The sequence below is a fragment of the Engraulis encrasicolus genome, chromosome 11, assembly GCF_034702125.1.
Source record: "Engraulis encrasicolus isolate BLACKSEA-1 chromosome 11, IST_EnEncr_1.0, whole genome shotgun sequence".
Lineage (NCBI taxonomy): Eukaryota > Metazoa > Chordata > Actinopteri > Clupeiformes > Engraulidae > Engraulis > Engraulis encrasicolus.
This window is the reverse complement of record NC_085867.1, coordinates 46,800,762-46,824,761: the sequence shown is the minus strand read 5'-3', so window position 1 is coordinate 46,824,761 and position 24,000 is coordinate 46,800,762. Positions and strand designations below refer to the sequence as shown.

Sequence of the window (24,000 nt, the reverse complement as noted above, 5' to 3'; positions counted from 1 at the left end):
GTGTGCGGTGGATGATGAGAAACATAATATTATAATGGAAAATGAATGTGTATTTTTTTTTTCTTCGAAAAACCTGCGCAAAAAGAGGGGCAGTATATTCTGAGACAGAGTTCTGGAAAGATGAAATAAAAAAAAACAGACCAGTCAGCAGCATGGACTCTTGACTCATTCCTTACCGAACTGTCTTCCAACACCGGCGGAGGGACTTCATGGATGATCTGCTCTTAACAAAACAGGGAGAAACAGAAAACACTGATCAGTCAATTTGCAGAGATCCTGAACAAAAGGAGAGGAGACATGAGAGAAGAGAGAGAGAGAGAGAGAGAGAGAGAGAGAGAGAGAGAGAGAGAGAGAGAGAGAGAGAGAGAGAGAGAGAGAGAGAGGGAGGAATGAACAGACGAGGGGACAGGAGAGATCATAAGAAGAATCGGATTACATAATTCAAGAAGGTGAAAGAGGACAGTGAAAGAGAGGAGGACATGTTATGAAGAAAACGAGACGAGGGGACAGGAGAGATCATAAGAAAAATCGCATTATATAATTCAAGAAGGTGAGAGAGGACAGTGAAAGAGAGGAGGACATGTTATGAAGAAAACAAGACAAGTGGGAGGGAAAAGAAGGCAGAGAAGGGAAGACGAGCGGCAAGGAGAAGAGAAGAGAAGAGAGGAGAAGAGAAGAGGGGAGAGGAGAAGAGATGAGAGAAGAGAGGAGAAGAGAAGAGGAGAGAAGAGGAGAGAAGAGAAGAGGGTAGAGGAGAAGAGAGGAGAGAAGAAGAGAAGAGAAGAGGAGAGAAGAGAAGAGAAGAGAAGATGAGAGAAGAGAAGAGAAGAGAGGAGAAGAGAAGAGAAGAGAAGAGAGGAGAGGAGAGGAGAGGGGAGGGGAGGGGAGGAGATGAGATGAGATGAGATGAGATGAGATGAGATGAGAGGAGAGGAGAGGAGAGGAGAGGAGTGTAGAGGAGAGGAGAGGAGAGGAGAGGAGAGGAGAGAAGAGAGGAGAGGAGAAGAGAGGAGAGGAGAGGAGAGGAGAGGAAAAGAGAGGAGAGGAGAGGAGAGGAGAGGAGAGGAGAGGAGAGGAGAGGAGAGGAGAGGAGAGGAGAGGAGAGCAGTTGATAGATCATTGCAAGCACATGTTCACAAAATGAGCGCCAAATTATCCCCATACCCCCACAAACATTTCCTCTGATAAGTCATCACTGCCTGGTTGGCTGGCTTTCTGTTCTTTTCTTTTCTTTCTTTCTTTCTTTCTTTCTTTCTTTCTTTCTTTCTTTCTTTCTTTCTTTCTTTGCCCATGTCTGGATAGAATAGGAACTTGTGTTCTTTCTGTCCTCATCTGCAATGAATGCTAATTAATGATTGATTGAGATGACACTTGCGATGATTAACACTGGTATTATTCGGCTCAACAACTTAATACGCATCAGAGAGAAAGAGGTGTGTGTGTGTGTGTGTGTGTGTGTGTGTGTGTGTGTGTGTGTGTGTGTGTGTGTGTGTGTGTGTGTGTGTGTGTGTGTGTGTGTGTGTGTGTGTGTGTGTGTGTGTGTGTGTGTGTGTGTCACAGTAAAGTACACCTAATCTTTTGGTATCACATTGTAGCCAGCTTCATTCTAGGAAAAATCACCAAGTTACGTAATCATAGCTTAAGTCATTCAGGACAGGAGTGATACGACATCAAAGTTGGTGCAGGCACTTTTAGCAGATCTGTACAGTATGAGCAGATATTCTTTAAGTATATAGAGATATGCCAACATAACAAGTTTCTATGGGCACCTAATGTGACCAGGTTCCGGTCTGCCTAAAGGGGCGTGTCATAATGCTCCTAGAATGAATAGAACAGTCCTTAGGTCTGCCTAAAGGGGGATCCCCCCCCATCCCCCTTGCGACAGTAGAACCCAGAAACAATGGGCCAATGGAACCTCTCTCTTACCTACTCTCTCTGATATGAGGCTCTTCCTCCAGGAACGTTCTATCTCCAAATTCTTAGTTGTAATCATGGCATCCGTGACATCAGGAGTTGGAAAAAAAAACTTTCATTAGCAACGCCAGTGAATGTCACTTCCGTGGAGGATAGCCTTCTTCATATTTTTGACTTTTTTTCTCGACATTTTCGACTTTGTATGTCAAAACTTTTGACTTTGCATCTCAAAACTTTCGACTTTATTTCTCGAAAGTTTCGAGTTTTGAATTTTCAACTTTATTTCTCAAAACTTGCGACTTTATTTCTTGAAATTTTTGACTTTTTTTCTCAAAAATTCTGAGTTCCTTTCTCAGATATTTGCAAAATATATATCCTCTATTGAGCCTAATGCTCTTCCGTAGATACGACATCAAAGTTGGTGCGGGCACTTTTAGCAGATCTGTACAGTATAAGGCTTTGGGAGGGATGCTCTTCCTCCAGGAACGTTCTATCTCCAAATTCTTAGTTGTAATCACGGCATCCATGACATCAGGAATTGGAGAAAAAAAAACCCTTCATTAGCAACGCTTCTGTGTCATCCAGAGAGACAATGACAAGTGATGAAACATTGCCGGAGGGACTGAGATGCAATCAAGAAGCAGTATTGATCCAATCCCATCCTCCACCGTTCAATGATCACTTCCCATCACCTTACATTTCCTTGTCTTTTGCTTGCTGAAGCCACCCAAAATAGATTGATGATGAGTCTTAGCCAACATTCTCCTTTAACTCACGTCTTAGTTGCTTATACATGGGCTCTACGTTTTTATTTTCTCCTGGCTGTGCGACACTAGCTGTGCATAACTCAACGAATCTCTGATTGTTTGAAACCACTGTCGGTCAAAAAATTAACTCACGTGGTTGGCTGCCAGTGTCTTGGCCCTCCTCACAGCATTGTGTTTATAAACACGGTGAACCCATGTATACAGTCATTAAGCATGCAATATAGCTAACATCTGAACCCTATTCTAAAGTGTTACGGTAGGGACACATAGACGCGAATTTGGCCAAGCGAAGCGAACTTCGCCATTCATTCCTATGAGAGAAGCGAAAGCAAACGAACCGGAGCGAAATTATTAAACAAACTTTAATGTTATGCAAATGTTAGGAGCAAATTCGCCTGCCGCTGCCCAATCAAATCAACAACATAACTGTTCCATTCCATTTGATTCGTCGCGACGACCTGATGACAGGTGAGCTGTCAGTGAATTTCGCCTCTCTTCGCCTCTCTCGCTTCGCCTGCTATGTGTCCCTACCGTTACCCTGCATAATTGCATCTGCTTTTTTCTGCCATACACAAATCCATCTGTAGCACCTGCTGTGAACTACATCAACATCACAGACGTAAGTGTTATGGGGCCATTGACTTATTTTGACCAGTCATTTAATGACCTTCCATAATCAGGCTATTTCCAATTGCCATTTCCGCTCATCACTTGATTTCCCAATGCTGTCACAAATGAAGACGATAATCTGTGGTCTTTCAAGTGTCTTCTGAAAGCCCCCCTGGTGTGTGGACAGCCGGATCCTCAGTATTGAGTGCTGCGCCTAAGAGGGATGGATGGGTTTTATCATGTAGAGAGTGGCTTGGTCATTAGAACCACCTGCAGAGATACCCCCTATCGTCCTTGTTTGCTAACACTGAATCAGAAAATGAGGAAGTCCTTGTGTGAAGAACCCGAGAGTGGTCCTACATAGCTTTACTACCCTGGGCTGCAAACCCGACGCCACTCTGCTGACGCAAACAACCTTGCTAAAAAATAGTTCATGCCACCCTCACCAACAAATCCATGCCCCTGCAAAATAAGTAATGCAGTGTTAATTCAAATCTTACATTCATTTTAGGATGAATTTCATCCCAGAATAATCTCTGAGTGTTGAATAATCACTGTTTTTTTTTTTACTGCATAAGATGGTAGAAATGCCTTTAAAGGAGAACTCCACTTTTTTGGAGTTCTCCTTTAATGCTCCACAATTCCAAGATCCAGGTGCATAGAGACTATTTCCCTCCGTTTTGTACACTAAAAACCAGTGTTAAATCAACACTTAGTCAATTTAAAACATTCTTTAGTACACGATATTTGAATCCTGATTACTCTCTGATAAATTGACTTTAGTTTTACTGTGTGAGATGTCCTTCATGCTCCAAAACTCCAAGATTAATCTGCCTATTATGCAACTTTTGAATGTGCACAGAGAAAAATGCATTGTGAAGTCAACACTGTGAAGAGTCAATTTAAGACTTTCTTGAGTGTATTTTGGTCCCAGAGTACTCTCAGTCTCATTAATCTTAAAATGTAAAATGAATAGAAGACGAGCTCTTTTCTTGCTCTCCTAACGTTGGATAGTGACTCTCATATGAATTTTGATAACGGTCTCCTATCGAACATCTGGAAATCCGACGCGGGTTTTCTGCCTTGAGTTGAACTTTTTTCCGCATCCGGCCCTGCGCTGATATTAGACGCGTAATCCGCTATTTTTCATTGACAAACAATAGAACACATCCGCCTCCTACTGTAAAACCCACGGTCTGTGTGATCGAGCCCTAAGTGTTGAATTAACTCTTTTTTTAACTGCATGGGGCTTGAGTGACTTACCACAGTGCAGCAGAGAGGCCAGAACCACCAGAGCAGAGCCATGGCCAGGATGAGCAGCAGGATGAGCAGGGCAATCACCAGGTACGTCCCGTCAGACTAGGGTGGCAAGAGGAACAGGAACAGGAAGAGGAAGAGGGGACAACAAGAAACAATGCATTATGGGACATGCAGTCCGTCGGAACACACGCCACATAATATGCATCACAGAGAATATTACATTACATTCTTACAGTACGCTTAAATACAAAGTGATTTACAGTTACAGTTATACAGTTCCACGACAGAGTATTGGTTACAGTCCCGGGACCAATGTGGAGTTAGGTGCCTTAGGGGTCTTACACACCAGGGTGGTAAAGCGTCGCGGAACGGCCGCATTTTTTACCGGCGTCAGTGAAAATACATTGAAACATATCTGTCCTTACACACCAACCGGAGGTAGTCGAGTGTCAGCGGCGCGGGAGCCAGCTCCGCGCCGCGCTGCATTTGTAAATAGAACTCGAGCGTATTTTTCACGTCGGTGACCGTCGGTGTCTCATTCAAATGAATGGCAAAGTAGCATGCTAGCTTTGGCTGTGGGGAGGGTTTTGAATAGGACTGGCCGCGCACGCCGACACTGTCAGTGTGAAAGGCAGAGAAAAACACGCCGGCCAAAACTAAGCAGAAAGACCGCGTTCGTCCCGGGGCCGTTCCGTTCTGCCTTGGTATGTTTTGGCCCTTACTCAAGGGCACTTCAGCCATGGATGAAGGCGTAGCGAGAAGTAAGGGTGGGATTCGAACCTGCAACCCTCTGCTCTTCAGACCGCCTCTCTAACCATTAGGCGTGGAGTGCCCAGTCAATTCCATGATTCATTCACAGGACATCCACATAGTGTACATTACAGGTGTTGTATCCACACGCACACACACACCAGGCTTGTACGAAATTCCGAATGGAAAGAATTTCAATTCAAAATAATGCCATAATACGAACACTAGGTGGTGTCATTACCTTGAATTTCTTTGAATTTAAGCTACAGCACCCATTGAAAGTACATAGAACACCACCACCTAGTGTTTGTATTATGGCATTACTTTGAATTGAAATTCTTTCCATTCGGAATTTCGTACAAGCCTGACACACACACACACAAACACACCTTTTGTTTTCAGACTGAAACATGCCTGTGCCGGTAGCCACTATCCACACACCTAATCCTAAATTGACTTCACACAGAAATTGAATACGGATGGGAGCCAGTTTAAAATGAAAGGTGTTTCCTGAGCAAAGGCAGGTAAGCATTTTTGAGGGACAAAGAATTGGCTTCGGATCAGACGTTGTGGATTCTGGTACGCTCATATTCTCATGCGTACAATGAGTTGTTCTGGGAGACGGCGAGCCACTTTAGTTCCCAGTGTAACTAACTACCTATATGAAAAAGCTGGGTGGATGGATGGTGCGGGAACAGACTTAGGTGCTGTTTTCATGCAGCCGGATATTTTTGAAAACGCATTGGTTTTGGCCTTCCGTGCACATGTAAGTAGAGTTTTGAAATCCACATAGGCCTATCAAAAACCGGCTTAGGGGGCTAAAAAAATCAATTTAGGCAGCTAAAACGCACTTGTTACAATGGAGTTTTTTTATCCACATGTTGTGTTTAAACCTAAACAGGAGAAAAAAATATCCACTTTTAGAAGTCAGAGGCGTGCACAGTCCCTTTAGAAAGATGAAAATAGTATTCTTGTGGGTGCTCTTTGGTTCAAGGTTCAATGTCAAAAAAAAGTTGCTTGAAAAGAGAAAACACTTTTCTTCACCAAGGCACTCCAAAAAGTATAGTTAAAAATGTCATAATACATGTCATAATAATAAAGACATTTTTGACTATACTTTTTGGAGTGCCTTGGTGAAGAAAAGTTTTTTCTCTTTTCAAGCAACTTTTTAAAAAAATTATCCACATTTAAAAATATCCGGCATTGTGGGCTGGCCAGTCTGAAAACAACTAAAGACACGCAGACATAGGCAGGCATAGACATCCAAAATCACAACAACAGGCAATAAGCCGTCATGCACTGAATTAGCAAATACCACACACAAGCACAAATGTTTCATCATCACACAATCATTTCATTTATCCTTAGCACACATTTACAGCCTTAAGACACCACATTGATTGCCATGCTGTGTGTGTGTGTGTGTTTTCGTGTGTGTGTGTGTGTGTGTGTGTGTGTGTGTGTGTGTGTGTGTGTGTGTGTGTGTGTGTGTGTGTGTGTGTGTGTGTGTGTGTGTGTGTGTGTGTCTGTGTTTTCGTGTGTGTGTGTGTGTGTGTGTGTGTGTGTGTGTGTGTGTGTGTGTGTGTGTGTGTGTGTGTGTGTGTGTGTGTGTGTGTGTGTGTGTGTGTGTGTGTGTACATGTGTACTGTACTGTACTGTATGTGTGTATAGGCAGTATGTGTGTCGTGTACATGTGTGTGAAAAGGAAAGCACTGGGCACACGTACATCACGATGCGGATGCAGCGGATGAAGGGATGCCAGCGTCGTGGCGGCGCTCGTGCTTGTGGTGGTTGAGAGCGTCGCGGTGGTGGTGGTGGTGGTGGTGGTTGTGGTGGAGGAGGGAGGAGGCGGAGGAGGCGTGGATGGAGATGGAGATGGAGGAGCAGGAGGTGGAGGTGGAGGATGAGGAGGGGGCGCGATACTCACACAGGCCTCGGCTCGGATGGTCACAGCACTGGAGATGAAGCTCAGGCCGTTGTTCATGCTCACGTACAGCGTGGCCGTCCTACAGAAATGGAATAGCAGTCAACAGTTAATAGCGCAGCGTTAATTCTGGCAGACCATAATAATAATAATAATAATAATAATAATAATAATAATAATACATGAGTTTTATATAGCGCTTTTCATGGCACTCAAAGACGCTTTACATGTAACATAAAACAAAAAAACAACATTACAAAGACATACTGGGACTCAACAGAACAACACAGACGGTAGTGGATAATAGCGCAGCGTTAAAATTCTGGCAGACCATGGTAGTCAAGAGCTTGCCAGTATTCTACATGTACTTCTACTTCAGCCAACTCTGGTAGAATGTAGCTGTATATGCAGCAGCAGTCTTTTTTCTTTTTTTTTTTAAAAAAAAGATTTATTTTGGTCTTTTAGACTTTATTATGGACAGGACAGTACGAGAGGTAGACAGGAAGCAAATGGGGAGAGAGACGGGGAGGGGGTCGGCAAAGGAACCGGGCCAGGAATTGTCAGCTGCATGGCATGCGAGTGCCGCCCTACCGGATGGCCACGGCAGGGCCGGATGCAGCAGCATTCATCTGTTACATCCGTGCATCTGTCTTCTATCCATTACCAATTCTTCTGTCACTCATTCATTTCATCAGCTCATTTCATCCACTCTCTTTTGTCCACTCTGGCCATCCTATTCTTCCTCTAACCCAGTGGTTCTCAAAGTGTGGTCCGGGGACCACTGGTGGTCCGCGACTGAGCTCAGGTGGTCCACGAGGGGACTTGTACTTTTCCAAGACAAGCCTGCAGTAGGCTGTATATTTGTAATATTATTACAAAGCTAAACATAGCTGAAGTCATATTTTCACCACAATAAGTCATAGGCTTGTGATGTGAATAAAAGTGATTTGCACTGAAATTAGCAGTTTCAAATTAGCACCCGTCAGCAGGCAATTCAGTTGACAGGTGGTCCATGAACATTTTTGGGGCCTGAAGAAGTTTGAGAAACACTGCTCTAGCCCTTTGTCCATGCTCCCGGACAGTGTACGGTAGGTGACCTTCCACCCCACACTCATCTCTCACATCCGGTGCCAAAGATTCATGGCCAAGCCTCAATCAGGAGTAGAGGTCAAAGCAGAGCTAAAGTGTGCAGATTTCTCGCCACCACGCTGAGGTCAGGTGAAGGACAAGGGTGTATCTGACAATAGAACGAGTAGAAGGCTTATCTGACCATAGAGCGAGTAGAAGGCTTATCTGACCATAGAGCGAGTAGAAGGATTATCTGACAATAGAACGAGTAAAAGTGTTATCTGACAATAGAACGAGTAGAAGGATTATCTGACAATAGAACGAGTAGAAGTCTGCTCACTGTAGTTCTGCTTTGAAGGTTTATTGACTAAACCTTCAAAGCGGAACTTCTACTCGTTCTATTGTCAGATAATCTGTGGTATATGCATGTATATACCCGGCCATGTATATTGACCCTTTAGAGCTCACAATGGACAGTTCTGATGGAAACAGGAGAGTTGAGGTGCACATTTAATTCTACCATGATTTGGACAGCTGTGGTTTTATGTTTTTTTGGATACAATCCAGGTTAGCACCCAAACATCCCTTTCACACAGCTACCTCTTGCGTCCACAGTCAATCCTGTTGGATGTGGTTCATCCCATTTGGTGGTATTCTGATATTACCCTGGATAGTACTGTGGCTCTTGATACATCACAAAGACTTGCAGTCTTGGTCACAAATGCGCCAGCGAGACATGCACCAACAATTTGTCTACTCTCCAACTCAGCCATATGTCACCCATATTGTTGTGTGCATTGCAATATTTTGGGCAAAATTGTGCTCTTACGCTTCTAATTAGACCCTCACACTCTGCTCTCACTGGTGCAATGTGCAATTGAATACGTTTGGCCACCAGGTTGGTCCAATTTATCCATGGAACACTAAAATGACAGGTGTTTCAGTTTCATTGTCCAACCCCTGTATGTGTTCATGCTAATGTATAGTTATATGTGGCCTACATCCAGGAGAAGGTACTGTCAACCAACCTATAAAAACCTAATTATCTCAGCCTCTGAAGAACATAAAAAATATGACATAAATTGCATTTAAAAGCTAAGACCATCATTTAGCATTGGAACATATTCATTGTACTGCTGCACAGCTGTAGGCTATATGGGTAAAAACAATCGTAAAAATGCAAAATAATGACAACTGAAAATTGACTTTGACATTGACATTTCCATATTTGCATCCATCATTTCCATGTTCACTTCGCTGCCATCCATCTCTCTCTCTCTTTCTCTCTCTCTCTCCCTCTCTCTCTCTCTCTTTACATTCCACCTGCCCGCATGCCTCACCTATTAGCATGGCAGCCAGTGAATATCCTGTGTCATGTAAAACAAATAGTCTATGCTATGAATAAATGAATAGATGAATAAATCTACCACATACCCTAAATGTGTGTGTTGTAGGTAGCGAATGAGAGGAGAGTTGCCCCACCTGGCTTTGAACCCAGGCCTCCGGGGTATCAAAAGAAAAAAAAACTATAAATACATAGTGCTGATGTGCTGAACCACAGGCATGCCATTACCAGGGTGGCGGCAGACTGGCCCTGGGCAATGGCTGAGAAGGCCATGGCAGAGAGCAAAGGTCCAGATATATGCATAGCCACCTCAACGCCATGGTAACAGCCATTTGCACCATGACAACCGAGCTCTATTGGATGAATTCTACTTCTACTGCCATGTTTGTAGGGCTTTCTCCTCACAGAATTGTTTTTGCGGCAAATGGTACATTCCAGACTCCGCTTCCACAATCCAAACCAGTGGGACGTGGGACTTATCCTACATCCTACAAGGAATGGTGGAATGCCTGTCGAAGTGGGACTTTCTGCAAGCAAACTCCATACACTCCCATCTCAAAAGTGGGAGCTGGGATAATTCAGATAAGAAATGTCCCACATCCTTATTCATTTCATCATGACGTCTGGCATGTGGCACATGTATTATATTGTCCAACATCTGACTGACAATGATCTGTTAACAAGATTCTCATGACATTACAGGCTTTCTCTCTCTAAAATGTAGTGGTTATCTCCCCTTTAGCCTACAGCAGCGATTCTCAAACTGTGGGCCGGGGCCCACTGGCGGGCCCTGAAGGTATTCCAAGTGGGCCTTGAAATCATTTCCTAAAAATCAAAATTATATTTTTGTGTGTCGCCATTGATTTATTTGAATTTTATAGTTTATTGAGTCAGAGGTGGGCAACTAACATTTGTGAAAACTTGAAGTGGGCCCCAAGTTGGAAAAGGTTGGGAACCCCTGGCCTACAGTGGTATTCACTATCATGCTACTCAAACAGCATCAAAGTCTCAAGTTCCCCTTACTGTCGTCAGTTCAAAAGGGATTTGATGGTGCTGTGGTGCACTTTGTTAAAGCATTCATGCCATATTCAATCAGCTTCCCATGGGGACCCACAGGTTTGAGTCTGGCCTGCCTGGGGCATTTCCCAATCCTACCTCATCTGTCTGTCTCCCACTCATGTCCTGGCACACTCTTCCACTATCCCAGAGGTTCCCAACATTTTTCAACTTGGGGCCCACTCGAAATTGTCAAAAATGTTCGGGGCCCACCTCTGACCCAATTAAAAATAAAACTCCAATAAATCCACAACAACACACACCAAAATATGATTATTATTTTTGGAAAATGATTTCAAGGCCCACTTGAAATACCTTCAGGGCCCACCAGTGGGCCCCGGCCCATAGGTTGGGAATCACTGCACTATCATATCATAACAAACGCTATTCCCCCACCCCCCCCCGCCGCCCTAAAAAAAGTCCCTTTTTAAAGGGATCGTTCCAAAAGTATTCATTTTCCACCTCCCAAAAAGTCTCTTTACACAGGTGTTCCCTCACCATTCGTGTCCGTGCCGTAGCGCCATTGTTTTCTTTTCCATCAGTCGCTCTTTGATCATGTGCAAACCGACTGTAAACAGTGACAGAAGGGCAAGGGACAGGAGGAGGAGGAGGGCATTAGACGCTGGTCCTCCCAAGGCTGTGTGTGCACTGTGCAGTCAATGCATACCAGACGATTCTATATTTACATGAGATGCATCCAGGCTGAAAAGGCTCACATCTGTTGACGTTGGGCGAATCCATGCTGAACAAAGGCCCAGAACAAAGACATCTGAAAGGGCCCCAAATCCAATAGATACAATGTAATGAGGATCAAATTCTGGACCCCCTCTCTCCCTGGGCTTGGGACAAGTGACCCCTTTGTCCCCGCCCTGTCGGCTTCCCTGATGGCCATTTCCACTTTGATAACCCCACTCCATTCCAGAGCCACTTGCCCATTACTTATCATTGTCACCACAACATGCACACCGAATGTCACGTTATTATACCACACGTAGCTTAAGGCCTAACTATGCAGGTAGGGTGATGATAGGTAGAGTCGCGTAATACCATAGGATTACAGTACTATGATTCTTCAGTAATAATACATTACGACTTGGTCGCTATCATTCTGGTATTAATGAGTTTATAACAAGATTTTACAACATTGTGAAGATAACAAGGCTATTTTCTTTAGCATATGCCAATGGGCATAATAATAGCAATGGGGGAAGACCCCTGTGAGGTCCATGTACCTTGATCTGTACCTCGGCCTTGCAGTGTATGAATATGACATACATTTGCTCTCTCTCTTAATTCATTTATCACCTCAAAACCTGTGATCTGTGATAGGTCAGCATTTTAGAGTGCCTTGTATATTCTTGACAATGGGGCCTCTGCTCCCAGATCAGATCCCCCAAAAAAGACTGTTATGCTGACAGTCTACTTTGTATAACTATGGGCTCCAAACCAAGATAATAAGTAAGGAATAACGGCCAACGAGGTGTCCCGATATCAAGGGAACTAATGGACGAGGCGGAGCGTTCCAACAGCCCGACGGTGCAGCTTAAGTCCATTTTCCCTTGTTATCGGAACAACTTGAAGGCCGTTTTTCCGCTTCACCCGGTTGCCAGCATTTAAGTATTCATTTATTGATATGTTGATCTAAGGCTTTGTGAGAAAGTAGATAAACCACTGCGCTTGATTCGTTGCTATGGGCACCACTTCCTAATCTAGTGAGACGCGCCAGAGATCTCTGGACGCGCCTCTATCGGAGGCGCGCGTAGAACATTGGGGCGACTTGACAACCAAATGCGATAGAACTACCGACTGTGTTTATAACTTGACAATGATAGAATTAACGATGGAGTCTTGGCTTGACCACCAAAAGCGATCGAACTAACCACTGGCTCTTGGCCATAGCAACCTGCAGTTTAGAATTACTAACGGCAGTTCCCCAGAAAATTATGAAAAGAAGCAGCTTAGATGCACGCACGCACGACATCACAGGTATCCTGCTCTCGGGGAATAATGGAAACCTTCTCAGCCAATCAGAAGACGTTCCGTCTGCTCACCGAGTGATAATACTTATTTACTATTACTAATGAATAGTAATATTTCCTATTGATTAGCCTGTAAATTGTATCATTGATTATAAAGAAATAAGTAAAGAAACCTAACCTAACATATACCTGTAGTCAATGACTGATCAAACATTCCTTGTTTTGTAAAGGTCATTTCGCGGAGAGGCAGAGCTCCGAGTCCTTGTCCTCTCTCTCGCTATGCTACCCTGAGATAAACAAGATGCCTGGCCCCATTTAAAAGCTGGCAGGCAGGGGATAACGGGGAAGCAGAGAGGAAAGAATGTGGCAACCGAGGAGAGGAGGAGGAGGAGGAGGAGGAGAAGAGGAGATCTCAGGGTTGATTTTCTTTGTCGTTCTTTTTCTTTCTTGCTCCGATTTCTCTCTCTCTCTCTCTCTCTCTCTCTCTCTCTCTCTCTCTCTCTCTCTCTCTCTCTCTCTCTCTCTCTCTCTCTCTCACACACACACAGACACACACACACACATACTCAAAGATACATGCACACAGGCGCATGTGCACACACACACACACACACACACACACACACACACACACACACACACACACACACACACACACACACACACACACACACACACACACACACACACACACACACACACACACACATGTGGACATACACCAACACTTGCAGAGGCACACAACAAACAGTCATATACTCAAAAACACACACAGCACACAGAGATACATGGATGCACAGACACACACACACACACACACACACACACACACACACACACACACACACACACACACACACACACACACACACACACACACATACACAGAGGCACGCACGCCTGTGTGTGTGCGTGCATGCCTTTGTGTGTGTGTGTGTGTGTGCACACACACACACACACACACACGTACACATACGCATGTACACACACACCAACACCAAAGACACACGCGTGCATGCGCACACACACACACACACACACACACACACACACACACACACACACACACACACACACACACACACACACACACACACACACACACACACACACACACACACACACACACACACACACACACACACACACACACACACACACACACACACACGTCTCAAAGATACACACACACACACACACACACACACACACACACACACACACACACACACACACACACACACACACACACACACACACACATTCATACACTCAAAGACACACACACACATATGCCCACAAATACACACACACACACACACACACACACACACACACACACACACACACACACACACACGAGGTGGAGAAGGAGAGAAGGAGAGGGAGGAGCCAAATGCTGCTGTTGATTCAGAGCCCATCTGGCTTTGCAGTGAAGCAGCGAGTTTAAACGGCACTCACCAGCTCTTCTGTTCCTTTCTAAACATTCGAAACCATTTCACGACTTAAGTCTCATGATTCACACCACACCGTGTGAGCACTAAAGTCCCTCCGGGAACATTCCTAACGTTTAACGATTTCCGCATGTTCCTTCAGAAACAGTTAACGTCGTAGCCTATACGTGCATACCTTACACTCGTGACTTATTGGAGGTGAAAAAAAAAGAAAAAAAACGGGCCCTTCAGAGAGGAAAACTATTGTAGTGTGCATGGTTTCTGCCTGTGCATCTAAGAGAGCTCATTATACTAATGACTTAATCTACCTGCTTGATGAGTTGAGCTGTGCTAATTGGCATGACAGCTATATTTATACTTTACAGTACACTTAGCTGATGCTTTAATCCAAAAGGATTTGCAATTATCACAGGGTATTGGTTTCAGTCTCTGGAGTAGTGTGGGATTAGGTGCCGTGCTCAAGGACACTTCTTGGGGGTGAACACGTTTCGGATGAGGCACTTCTGGTTTGGGAGCTTTAGCCTAGTGCTATAAATTCTGTATCTACCTCTGCATGACATATGAAACAAATGGCCTTAAAGTAGCAAATGCAATATTTTGAGAATGCTTTCACTAAGGATATACCGATATATATATCGGTCCGATATTTGCATATTTTAAGTGTATCCGTATCGGCCGATACGCGTGTGGTTTTGGCCGATGAGCAATATGTATTATTTTATGTCATTCGAGTTTTTTTAAAAGCACGAAGACGCTTTATTTTTGTATTACTTGATTGTTAGACATTACTTGATTGTTAGGGTGGGTGATTAAATGTTCTACCTCAATTTGATAATGTTAAAGGAATGTTTATTTTGAACTTGAGACCTGGAATACTTTTTAACCTTTTTTTTTTTTTTAACCCATATCGGCCCCAAATATCGGGTATCGGAAATCGGGTATCGGCCTAGGGTGATGGAAAAAAAAAATCGGTATCGCATCGGCCATTAAAAAACCTGTATCAGTCGACCCCTAGCTTTCACTAGAATAACTACGAACCAGCAATACAATATGTGTTCTTATAAAAACACAAGAGATGCACCAGATCCTGATTTTTAGGATCCTGCCGGATACCGGATCCACTGCTTAAGATCCTGCCGGAGCCGGAACCGGATACCAGATCCTACAAAATGGTTGAAATATATAGTCTACTCTCCCACGTGGACCCTTTTTATTACGTTGGCTCAAACTATTTTTTAGACTCAGTGGCTTATTGCCACACTGCCTGCAACGGCCGCCTCCAAAGGGCTTTCACTCCATGCAGTGATTGGGGTTGTGAAAGACTGACTGAAAAGCCTAGGCAAGAGATGCAGCAGACCCTGACTTTTAGGAAACGTGCCGGATCCACTGCTTAAGATCCTGCCGGACCCGGATCCTGTGAAAACCCTATTATCCTGCCGGATTCGGAACCGGATCCGGTGCATCTCTAAAAAAAACTGATGCTGGTGATGCTGGTGGTGCCGTGCTCATGCACTCATGTCACATACGGGCAGCAGCTGGTGGTGTCCTAGACTGGGAAATCCCATGCTGCTTCGCACAATCGTTCCAATTCCATTGACAGACTGGTGAGGAAGGCAGGGTCAGTGGTGAGCATGGAGCTGGAGACTCTCACCTCAACAGCTGAGAGCAGAGCCCTGAACAGACTGGACTGTATTATGGATAATCAGCTACACCCCCTTCACACCACCTTCAGTAACCAGCTGAGTCTGTTCAGCCACAGACTCCGTGCTCTCACTTGCAGGACAGACAGGCTAAGGAGGTCCTTTGACCATTCAACTGTTTAACAGTATACAGAAGGACAGTAAGAAGGACATTATTATTGGGGATTGGACTGCCTGAGATGCCAGAGCTGGCCCAGATTGGGAAACCTCTTGGCGTGTGTGTGTGTGTGTGTGTGTGTGTGTGTGTGTGTGTGTGTGTGTGTGTGTGTTTTGTGTGTGTGTGTGTGTGTCTGTGTGTGTGTGTGTGTGTGTGTGTGTTTTGTGTGTGTGTGTGTGTGTGTGTGTGTGTGTGTGTGTGTGTGTGTGTGTGTGTGTGTGTGTGTGTGTGTGTGTGTGTGTGTGTGTGTGTGTGTGTACTCTTCTCTACTCTACTACTCTACTCGACAGCATGAAGTCTATCCCTCAGCGAGGGTTCACGATCATGGTCTCCAATCAGAGAGCAGGGACGTGTCTCAAGCCGATGACTCCAGTTTGTGTGAATAGATACAACTGACACGATAAGCTATGGGCTATGGTTGCCAAATGATACACATTTGTAATGTCCGATAAACACCTGTCATCAATTGTAAACCACACACCCCCCCTGTGGGATTTACAGTAGGGAGATCTCCAGACCTTATCTCACTTGTGATTAGGTCTGATAGGTGGTAACCAGCTAAATGGGGTCCAGCGTTTGAGTCCGGCCGGAGTCTGGGTCATGATTCAATCCTGCACCATCTCGCTCCCCCACTCATTTCCTGTCTCAGCCCTCCCCTGTCCTATTATTAGTGTTGCACCGATACCAGTATCGGTGGATCGGTACTAAAATGATGGTATCGGTATCGGCGAGTACCAACAAATAGGGCACCGATACCATTTACAGATGCTTGTATGACACTTAAACAGCCTTGAAATTAGTTATTTCATAGAGGTATAAAAGTAAGTATAATTCTTTTCGCTGGATTCACTTTGTATGTCTTTTTCCTGTTTCACAAAGGTAGGCAACAGCCTGACAAAGCCATGCAATGATTTTACATCCAAGTAGTATGCACTACAGCCCTTCATATATATACATTTCAAATAGGGTGGTATCGGTATCGGTATGGTATCGGTATCGGCCGATACTGCACAGCCAGGTATCGGGTATCGGTATCGGGGCCAAAAAATGGTATCGGTGCAACACTACCTACTATACCCAGTAATATAAAAACGCAAAACCCCATAAAACCTATTTACGGTCCTTCCTCTTGTGAGGGAAAAGGACACAGAATGTAGGCCTAAATCAAGTGTAAGTTCGGCCCTACCGTGACTGATATGGTAGGGCACACGTTTACCAAATTTCAAATTCAAATTCAAATTCAAATTCAAAAGTGCTTTATTGGCATGACAGTGTTCGTGTGTGTGTGTGTGTCTGTGTCTGTGTCTGTGTGTGTGTGTGTGTCTGTGTCTGTGTCTGTGTCTGTGTCTGTGTGTGCATGTAGAGTGTGTGTGTGTGTGCACGCATGTCTCAGTTTGTTTGTGTGTGTTTGTCTGTGTTTCCATGTGCATGCGTGGGTGCACGCGTATGTCCATCCACAGTCTTTGGGTGTGTTTCAGTGAGTATTCCAGCACATAAACATAAGGTATTTAAAGAATACATATAATATACAGTATGTAGGTATATCACTCATTGTCCCTCTGCATGTGAAAATGTATTGGGCTGACAAGAAACAACTCCGTTCTTGTTCACCCATGATAAATGGGAGTTTGTTCTGGGTTGGGAGGGAAGTGAAATTTGGGTGTTTCTGCTCGAATTTTTTGGAAGAAGATTTCACGGATATTTTTTAAATTTGTTGCATTCGGTTTAGGAAGTGGAGCTCGGTTTCAACAACATTGTCAGTGCATTGTCTGCAAAAACGTTCTTCTCTGGGGAGCCAGTCTTTTTTATGTCGGCCGGTTTCAATGGCCAGGCGGTGTTCACTGAGTCTGTATTTCGTCAATATTTTTCTGAAGATAGGGTCTTTGATTTCAGTTAGATAGTTTGCAAGTGCATACTCTCTGTTTAGGGACAGATAACATTGCATCTTGCTTTGTGTTTTGGTTTTTAATTGCCAATATTGATAATAGTTATTTTTCAAGTATAAGAAAATTTGGTTTAGTGGAGTATGTTGTGTAATTTGGATCTGGTCTTGCAGGTCTGTAGAGTGTGGAGGTGTTAGTGGGAAGGGATAGCAGTGGACCTGGTTGGTATGTGGGGTGGTGATTTTGCTCAGCTCTTGAGTTTTGCAAGGCTTTGTGACATAAAGAGTGTGGGTCACTTAATTTGAGGTGCTTCCAGAATTTAATTGATCTTTTCTGAATGTTGATAATAAGAGGGTATCGGCCTAGTTCTGTCTGCATGCATTATTTGTTGTGTGTCGGTGGACTTTTAGGATGGTTTTGCAGAATTCCACATGCAGGGTCTCAATTGGATGCTTTTTCCCTCCATTTATCAAATTCCTGATTTGTGAGTGGACCCCACACTTCACTGCCATATAAGGCTATTGGTTCTATCACCGATGAGAATATTTTGAGTGCCAGATTTGGATTGGAATTTCAAAGGGTACTTGTCTTTTTATGGCATATAGAGCCCTGCGTGCCTTGTCCTTTCAGTTCATTATCACTGCCTTATTGAAAACTTCCATTGTAATTGATTCTGAGGCCTAAGTATGTGTAGTCTGTGACATGTTCGATTGTTTGTGGTCCTAAGTAAATGTATTTTGTTTTCCATGGTATTTGGAACCTTTCTGAAATATCATTATTTTGGTTTTTTTGTTGTTCACTGCCAGGGCCCAGGTCTGGCAGAAATTTTGGAGGAGCCCAAGCTGCATTTGGAGTCCATTTGCTGTTGGTGAGAGAAGGACTAGATCATCTGCAAACAGCAGGAATTTGGCGTCAATGTTGTTTAGAGTGGGTCCTGTGGTGGTTGACATTTCTAGGATGGTCGCCAGCTCATTTATATATAAATTAAACAAAGTTGGGCTTAGAGGGCAACCTTGCCTCACGCCGCACTCTTGGGGGATATAATCTGTTCTTTTAGATCCAATTTTGATGGCACACTTAGCTCCTGAATACATGGATTTTATAATATCATATGCTTTTCCCCCTGCACCATTTTTCATTAATGTGTAGAAGTATCCGTTGTGCCAAATGGTATCAAAAGCGGTTTTGAAGTCTACGAAACAAGAGAATAATTTGTTTCTGTTGAGGGTGTATTTTTCGTTTACCACCCGGCCGACCCGGGTTCGATTCCCGGCCCGGGTCCTTTGCCGGTCCTTCCCCATCTCTCTCTCCCAGCTCACTTCCTGTCTCTCCTCCACTATCCTGTCTCACAAAAAACAATAAAGGCTGAAAAGCCCCCAAAAAATACTTTAAAAAAAAGATAATAAGCTCTAGTCAAGCTTATTATAACCATATCGACAGCACATAAATCCAGTAGCTAAGAATGTACTGTTTGTGTGTTCTCAAATCCCAGCAAGACAATCAGACAAAACAAAAACGAAGAGGGGACAGGACGGAAGCCATGGGGTAACATAAGTAACGAATGGCAATGTACTACAACACTGAGAAGTGCATTGGCGGTATAGAAAGCAGCTGGTTTGTGCAAAATAAGGTGGGTCGACAGTGGAGTAACCAGTGGTCGAGTTGTAAAATCAAAGCAGGAGGGCTGGTCAGAGATTGATTCTGATTATTGGGGGTTCGGCGGAAAATGTAGTTGTTAAAAGTGCAATTTTAACACAATAAGGAAGTAAAGAAGGGAGGCCTGTTTTAGAGGGGGATGATTTTTGACCATTTTCATTGAGGGGGATGATTTTAAACCATTTTCATTGTTGGGGGGGAAGGCATCCCCCCTTATCCCCCTACAACTCGAGCCCTGGGAGTAATCCATACCATATAGGGTGAATGACAACGTTCTAAGACATTGAGAAGTGCATTGTTTGTATAGAAAGCAGCTGGTGGTCCATTGTGCAAAATAAGCATGGGAGGTAGGTCGGCAAGGTAGTGGGAGAAAGAGGGCCCGGGCACTTTTGGCTTAAAGGGCCCCCTCAAAATTAGCGGCGCAGAACTGACTTACCGGTGGGCCCCGTACCCTCATGGGCCCCTATTTCGTAAATGAAATTAAAAAAATAATTTTAAAAAAATATTGCCCACGAGGGTGCGGGGCCCATGAGGGTACGGGGACCACCGGGAAATGCCCGCGATGCCAGATGGCCAGTCCAGGCCTGACCCATACCATATAGGGTGCAGCTGTGGGAACCCAGACTCGCGTCCGGCCTGGGTCATCCACAAAAAACTAATTTCCTGTGTCCCTCTTCCACTATCCTATTACTAAAATAAAGACAAAATGGCCATAAAAAACACTTACGTTCCTTCCTCTTGTAGCACAGGAGCTGGACACAGAAGGTAGGTGTCCTCAATCACAAGCGGTCGCTTCACTGCCAAAGAAAAGACACACACAGAGACACACAGAGATGAGACACAGCAAGCTACTGTAAGTTATGGGAGAGAAGAGGAGAAGAGAAGAGAAAATGAAGACACATGAGAGAAGTTACTGTAAGAGGAATGGGAAAACAGGGTGAAAAAATACATTTTGGATTAAATGAAGAGTGACCAAAGTGTTATTGTAGGGCAAGGAAGAACCGCACACCGATGAGCTCCCTTTTTAATCCTTCTTTGTTTTTTGTGACGTTTCGGGCCACTGCGGCTCTTCCTCAGGCTAGGAAGTCACTATGGCCTTTTCTCTAGTCCAGGGCTATTCAAATGGCAGCCCTGGGGCCAGATGCGGCCCTTGGACAGCAAGGTTCTGGCCCCCCACAAACCCTTTCAAATACAGAATCGGTTTTTTTTGGAATTTAGAGATAAACGTAGGCAATGGACTCCGTTGTCATGCTGAAACGGGACACGGGACGCTAAAATACAGGAAATTACATCTAAGAAATGCTAAATTTTGTGGGGGAGGACCCCCCGACCCTCCACTTCAATGAAGTCTCCCATATTTTTTTTATTGACAGTCAGCAACCATAATACATACGTATAGTTCGGCCCCTTTACTGGGAGGAATTTTTAAAAATGGCCCTCATTGAAATATAATTGAATACCCCTGCTCTAGTCTGAGGAGGGTCCGAAGTGGCCCGAAACGTCACGAAAATAAAAACGGATTAAAAAGGGAGCTCATCGGTGTGCGCTTCTTCCTCGTCCTATACACAAAGTTTACGCTTTGACCCTGCACCCGGCTAAAAAAGACATTGGATGTGCGTGAGATCTGACTGGTGACCAAAGTGTTAGTCCATCCACATCATCCTCTACGTTAATGTTCCAGCACTCGTGGTGGTCCTGCCTCAGACAAACGTACATATTTTTTTTAGGTGCTTTTGTGCCTTTATTTTTTGAGAGGACAGTGGAGAACAGACAGGAAATGGCTGGTAGAGAGAGATGGGGTCGCCGGTGTCACAGGCCAGTGCCCTACCGTTAGAGACATGGTAGGGCCCCTACCTTAAGCCTGGCTCAAACTATGCGACTATCGGCCCGATTCTCGGCTGAAAACCCCCCTTACGACAATCGCTGGAACGTTACCCCCCAGGACCATCGCAAGCGATTGTCGGGGAAGATTTCCTCGTCGTGTGCGACGTTCTAAGATAGAACTTTAGCAGCTCAAAGAGTCGCTGATCGCAAGTCGTAGAAATCAAACATGTTTGATATTTGCGACTGGAAATAGAACGTCGGGCATTGTCTCGGTGGCTGCGAGCAGCGATAAGATTGACAGTTGCGATTCTTTTCTAGTGTGCGGTGCACCCCGTCGTCAAAATCGGACACATAATCGCTAGTCGTGTAGTTTGAGCCTGGCTTTAGACAAACTTAACAAACACACACATGCATGTACTACGCACACACGCATGCAATTGAAAAAGTGTAATTGGCTTCAGACGCGGTGTTTTGAAAATCACCCTTTTAGGGAGAAAATCACCCTTTTAGCGCCACATGAGCGAGAAGCCTGATCGACTCAAACAGATTGAGGGTGAAACACTGTTGTTGACATGCATGATCTATGATGATGCTGGTTGTGTGTGTGTGTGTGTGTGTGTGTGTGTGTGTGTGTGTGTGTGTGTGTGTGTGTGTGTGTGTGTGTGTGTGTGTGTGTGTGTGTGTGTGTGTGTGTGGGCGTGTGTGTGGGCGTGTGCGTGTGCGTGTGCGTGCGTGTGGAGTGCGAGTGTGAAAAGGCATGTGTAGAAAGGAAATAGTGGGAATTAATTTGGCGTTTGCTACCGGTCGCTTGCAGTCTAATGGAACAACACATGCATAAACACAGTGCTGTGCAGATAAACTAGTTTAATACAGAAAACCATGGAGACGTTCAGTTAGATAATATCCCTAACACTCCTGATATTACCATCATCGATGAAACAAATAAAACCGTGACCATGGTGGAAATAGGCTGCTCTTTTGATTTATGTATGGACACTTGTTTTAATGACAAAATGCTTAAGTACCAGCCACTTCTTGAATCAATCATGAATCTGGGGTATAACTGCAAACCTTCCCAAACTAAAGTGTGTGTGTGTGTGTGTGCGCGCGTGTGTTTGTTGTGTGTGTGTGTGTGTGTGCAGGCGCGGAGTGGCCATCGGGAGATCGGGGACTTGTCCCGGTGGGCCGCGGCCGTGAAATGTAATATTACAGCCAATTTGGGATCTTAACCTGGAGCCTTGAAATTATTCTACAAAGCGCTGATTTCCCACTTTGAACATCACTATGTATAATAACTACTTACTAGCCAGTATTTATACGGTGTACCAGGCAATACCTCACTGACGGTGTCAAACAGTAAATTGGCCACACCCCTTCTCTACTGATAATTTTCATACACCGTAGATCGCGGAAGTTTACAAGATCTTAGTAACACAGTTTCGATTTCAGTATTTGAAGAACCTGTGATATTTAGATTGGTTACCAGAGGATGGAAATATTAATAAGTTATGATTTATTTTCCGATTTCCTCATGACTGTTACAGTTTACAATCTGCCTGTCCAGATTCACTTGCTCTGTGGTTATTGACTTGGGTTACGAACAGACTCCACCAAGTGGTAAGGAAGAGAACTGCAACAGAAGCAGTGGGTTTTGTTTAGAACTACCGATATATCTCCTTATAGTCGAAATAATATTATTATCATACATATACAGTATTTATATGTGGCACATTTAGGATGTAGCCTATGTAATGTCTGTAGAAATGGAACAAAATAATTACCACACAAGATTCTGATGTGACCAGTGCTGGGTGTGTAGGCTAAACTGTGGATTGATTGCAAGAAACAAAGACATTTGGTGCGACGAAGACAGCGTTTTAAGGTAGGCCTACACCGTTTGGTTATACATTTTGTTGACTTATGGTTGTGCTTTGAAGTAGCTAGGTTTGGCTTATTTGCTGCATGGTGGGTTTATTGCACAATGTACACATGCTTTTTGTAAGCTATAGCCTACTCTTCTAAAAATCCCCACACTCAAAACTTTGTGCCCGTGCTCTTCCTAGGACTACAAACTGTCAAAATGACAGTGGAGTTCACATTTGCATGGAACAGCAGCGTGATGTAGCCTAACCTGCAACTAGTTTGATGAATGCTTTGGACTGTGATGATGGCTGCAGTGGTGTAGGCCTAGTCTACTTTTTGAAGTGGGTATACTGTATATTTGAGCATTTTTTGATGTGGGTATACTGTATATTTGTGCTATTCTAAATAATGGATCAATCAATTTTAAGTGGGTATACTGTAATCCCTGAAATTTTGAAATGGGTGCGTATACCTGCGTTTTACGTAGACTACACCACTGGCTGTGCATTTCATCAAGGTGTAGGCTACAATTCTCCACTTCAGGTTGATATTTTGACAACACTAATGTCCACATGTAGTACGACTGCAGTTTTCGTGGTTTTTGTCTTTTTGGTTAGGGAACCATGTTGTTCGCTTTTTTTAATTTTTATTTTATTTTTATTTTTTTAAGGGCCGCCAAGGGGAAAATTGTCCCGGTGGGAAAAGTCCTCCCGCTCCGCCCCTGTGTGTGTGTTTGGTTGTGTGTGTGTGTGTGTGTGTGTGTGTGTGTGTGTGTGTGTGTGTGTGTGTGT

At 44.1% G+C, this 24,000-nt stretch overlaps 1 protein-coding gene across 2 annotated transcripts in view; it reads right to left on the bottom strand.

Annotated features, from left to right (window-relative positions):
- Positions 1–24,000, bottom strand: part of antxr1b (ANTXR cell adhesion molecule 1b) — a 126,354-nt gene that overhangs the window by 45,501 nt on the left and 56,853 nt on the right. Inside the window, exons 11-14 of one of the 2 annotated variants that reach the window (XM_063210770.1) lie at positions 20,250–20,319; positions 7,027–7,306; positions 4,554–4,649; positions 177–218 (exon numbers count right to left, since the gene is read on the bottom strand). In XM_063210770.1, the coding sequence (XP_063066840.1) occupies positions 177–218; positions 4,554–4,649; positions 7,027–7,306; positions 20,250–20,319 (488 nt within the window). The remainder of the gene's footprint in view (positions 1–176; positions 219–4,553; positions 4,650–7,026; positions 7,307–20,249; positions 20,320–24,000) is intronic. The other variant, XM_063210771.1, reaches the window with a different exon arrangement.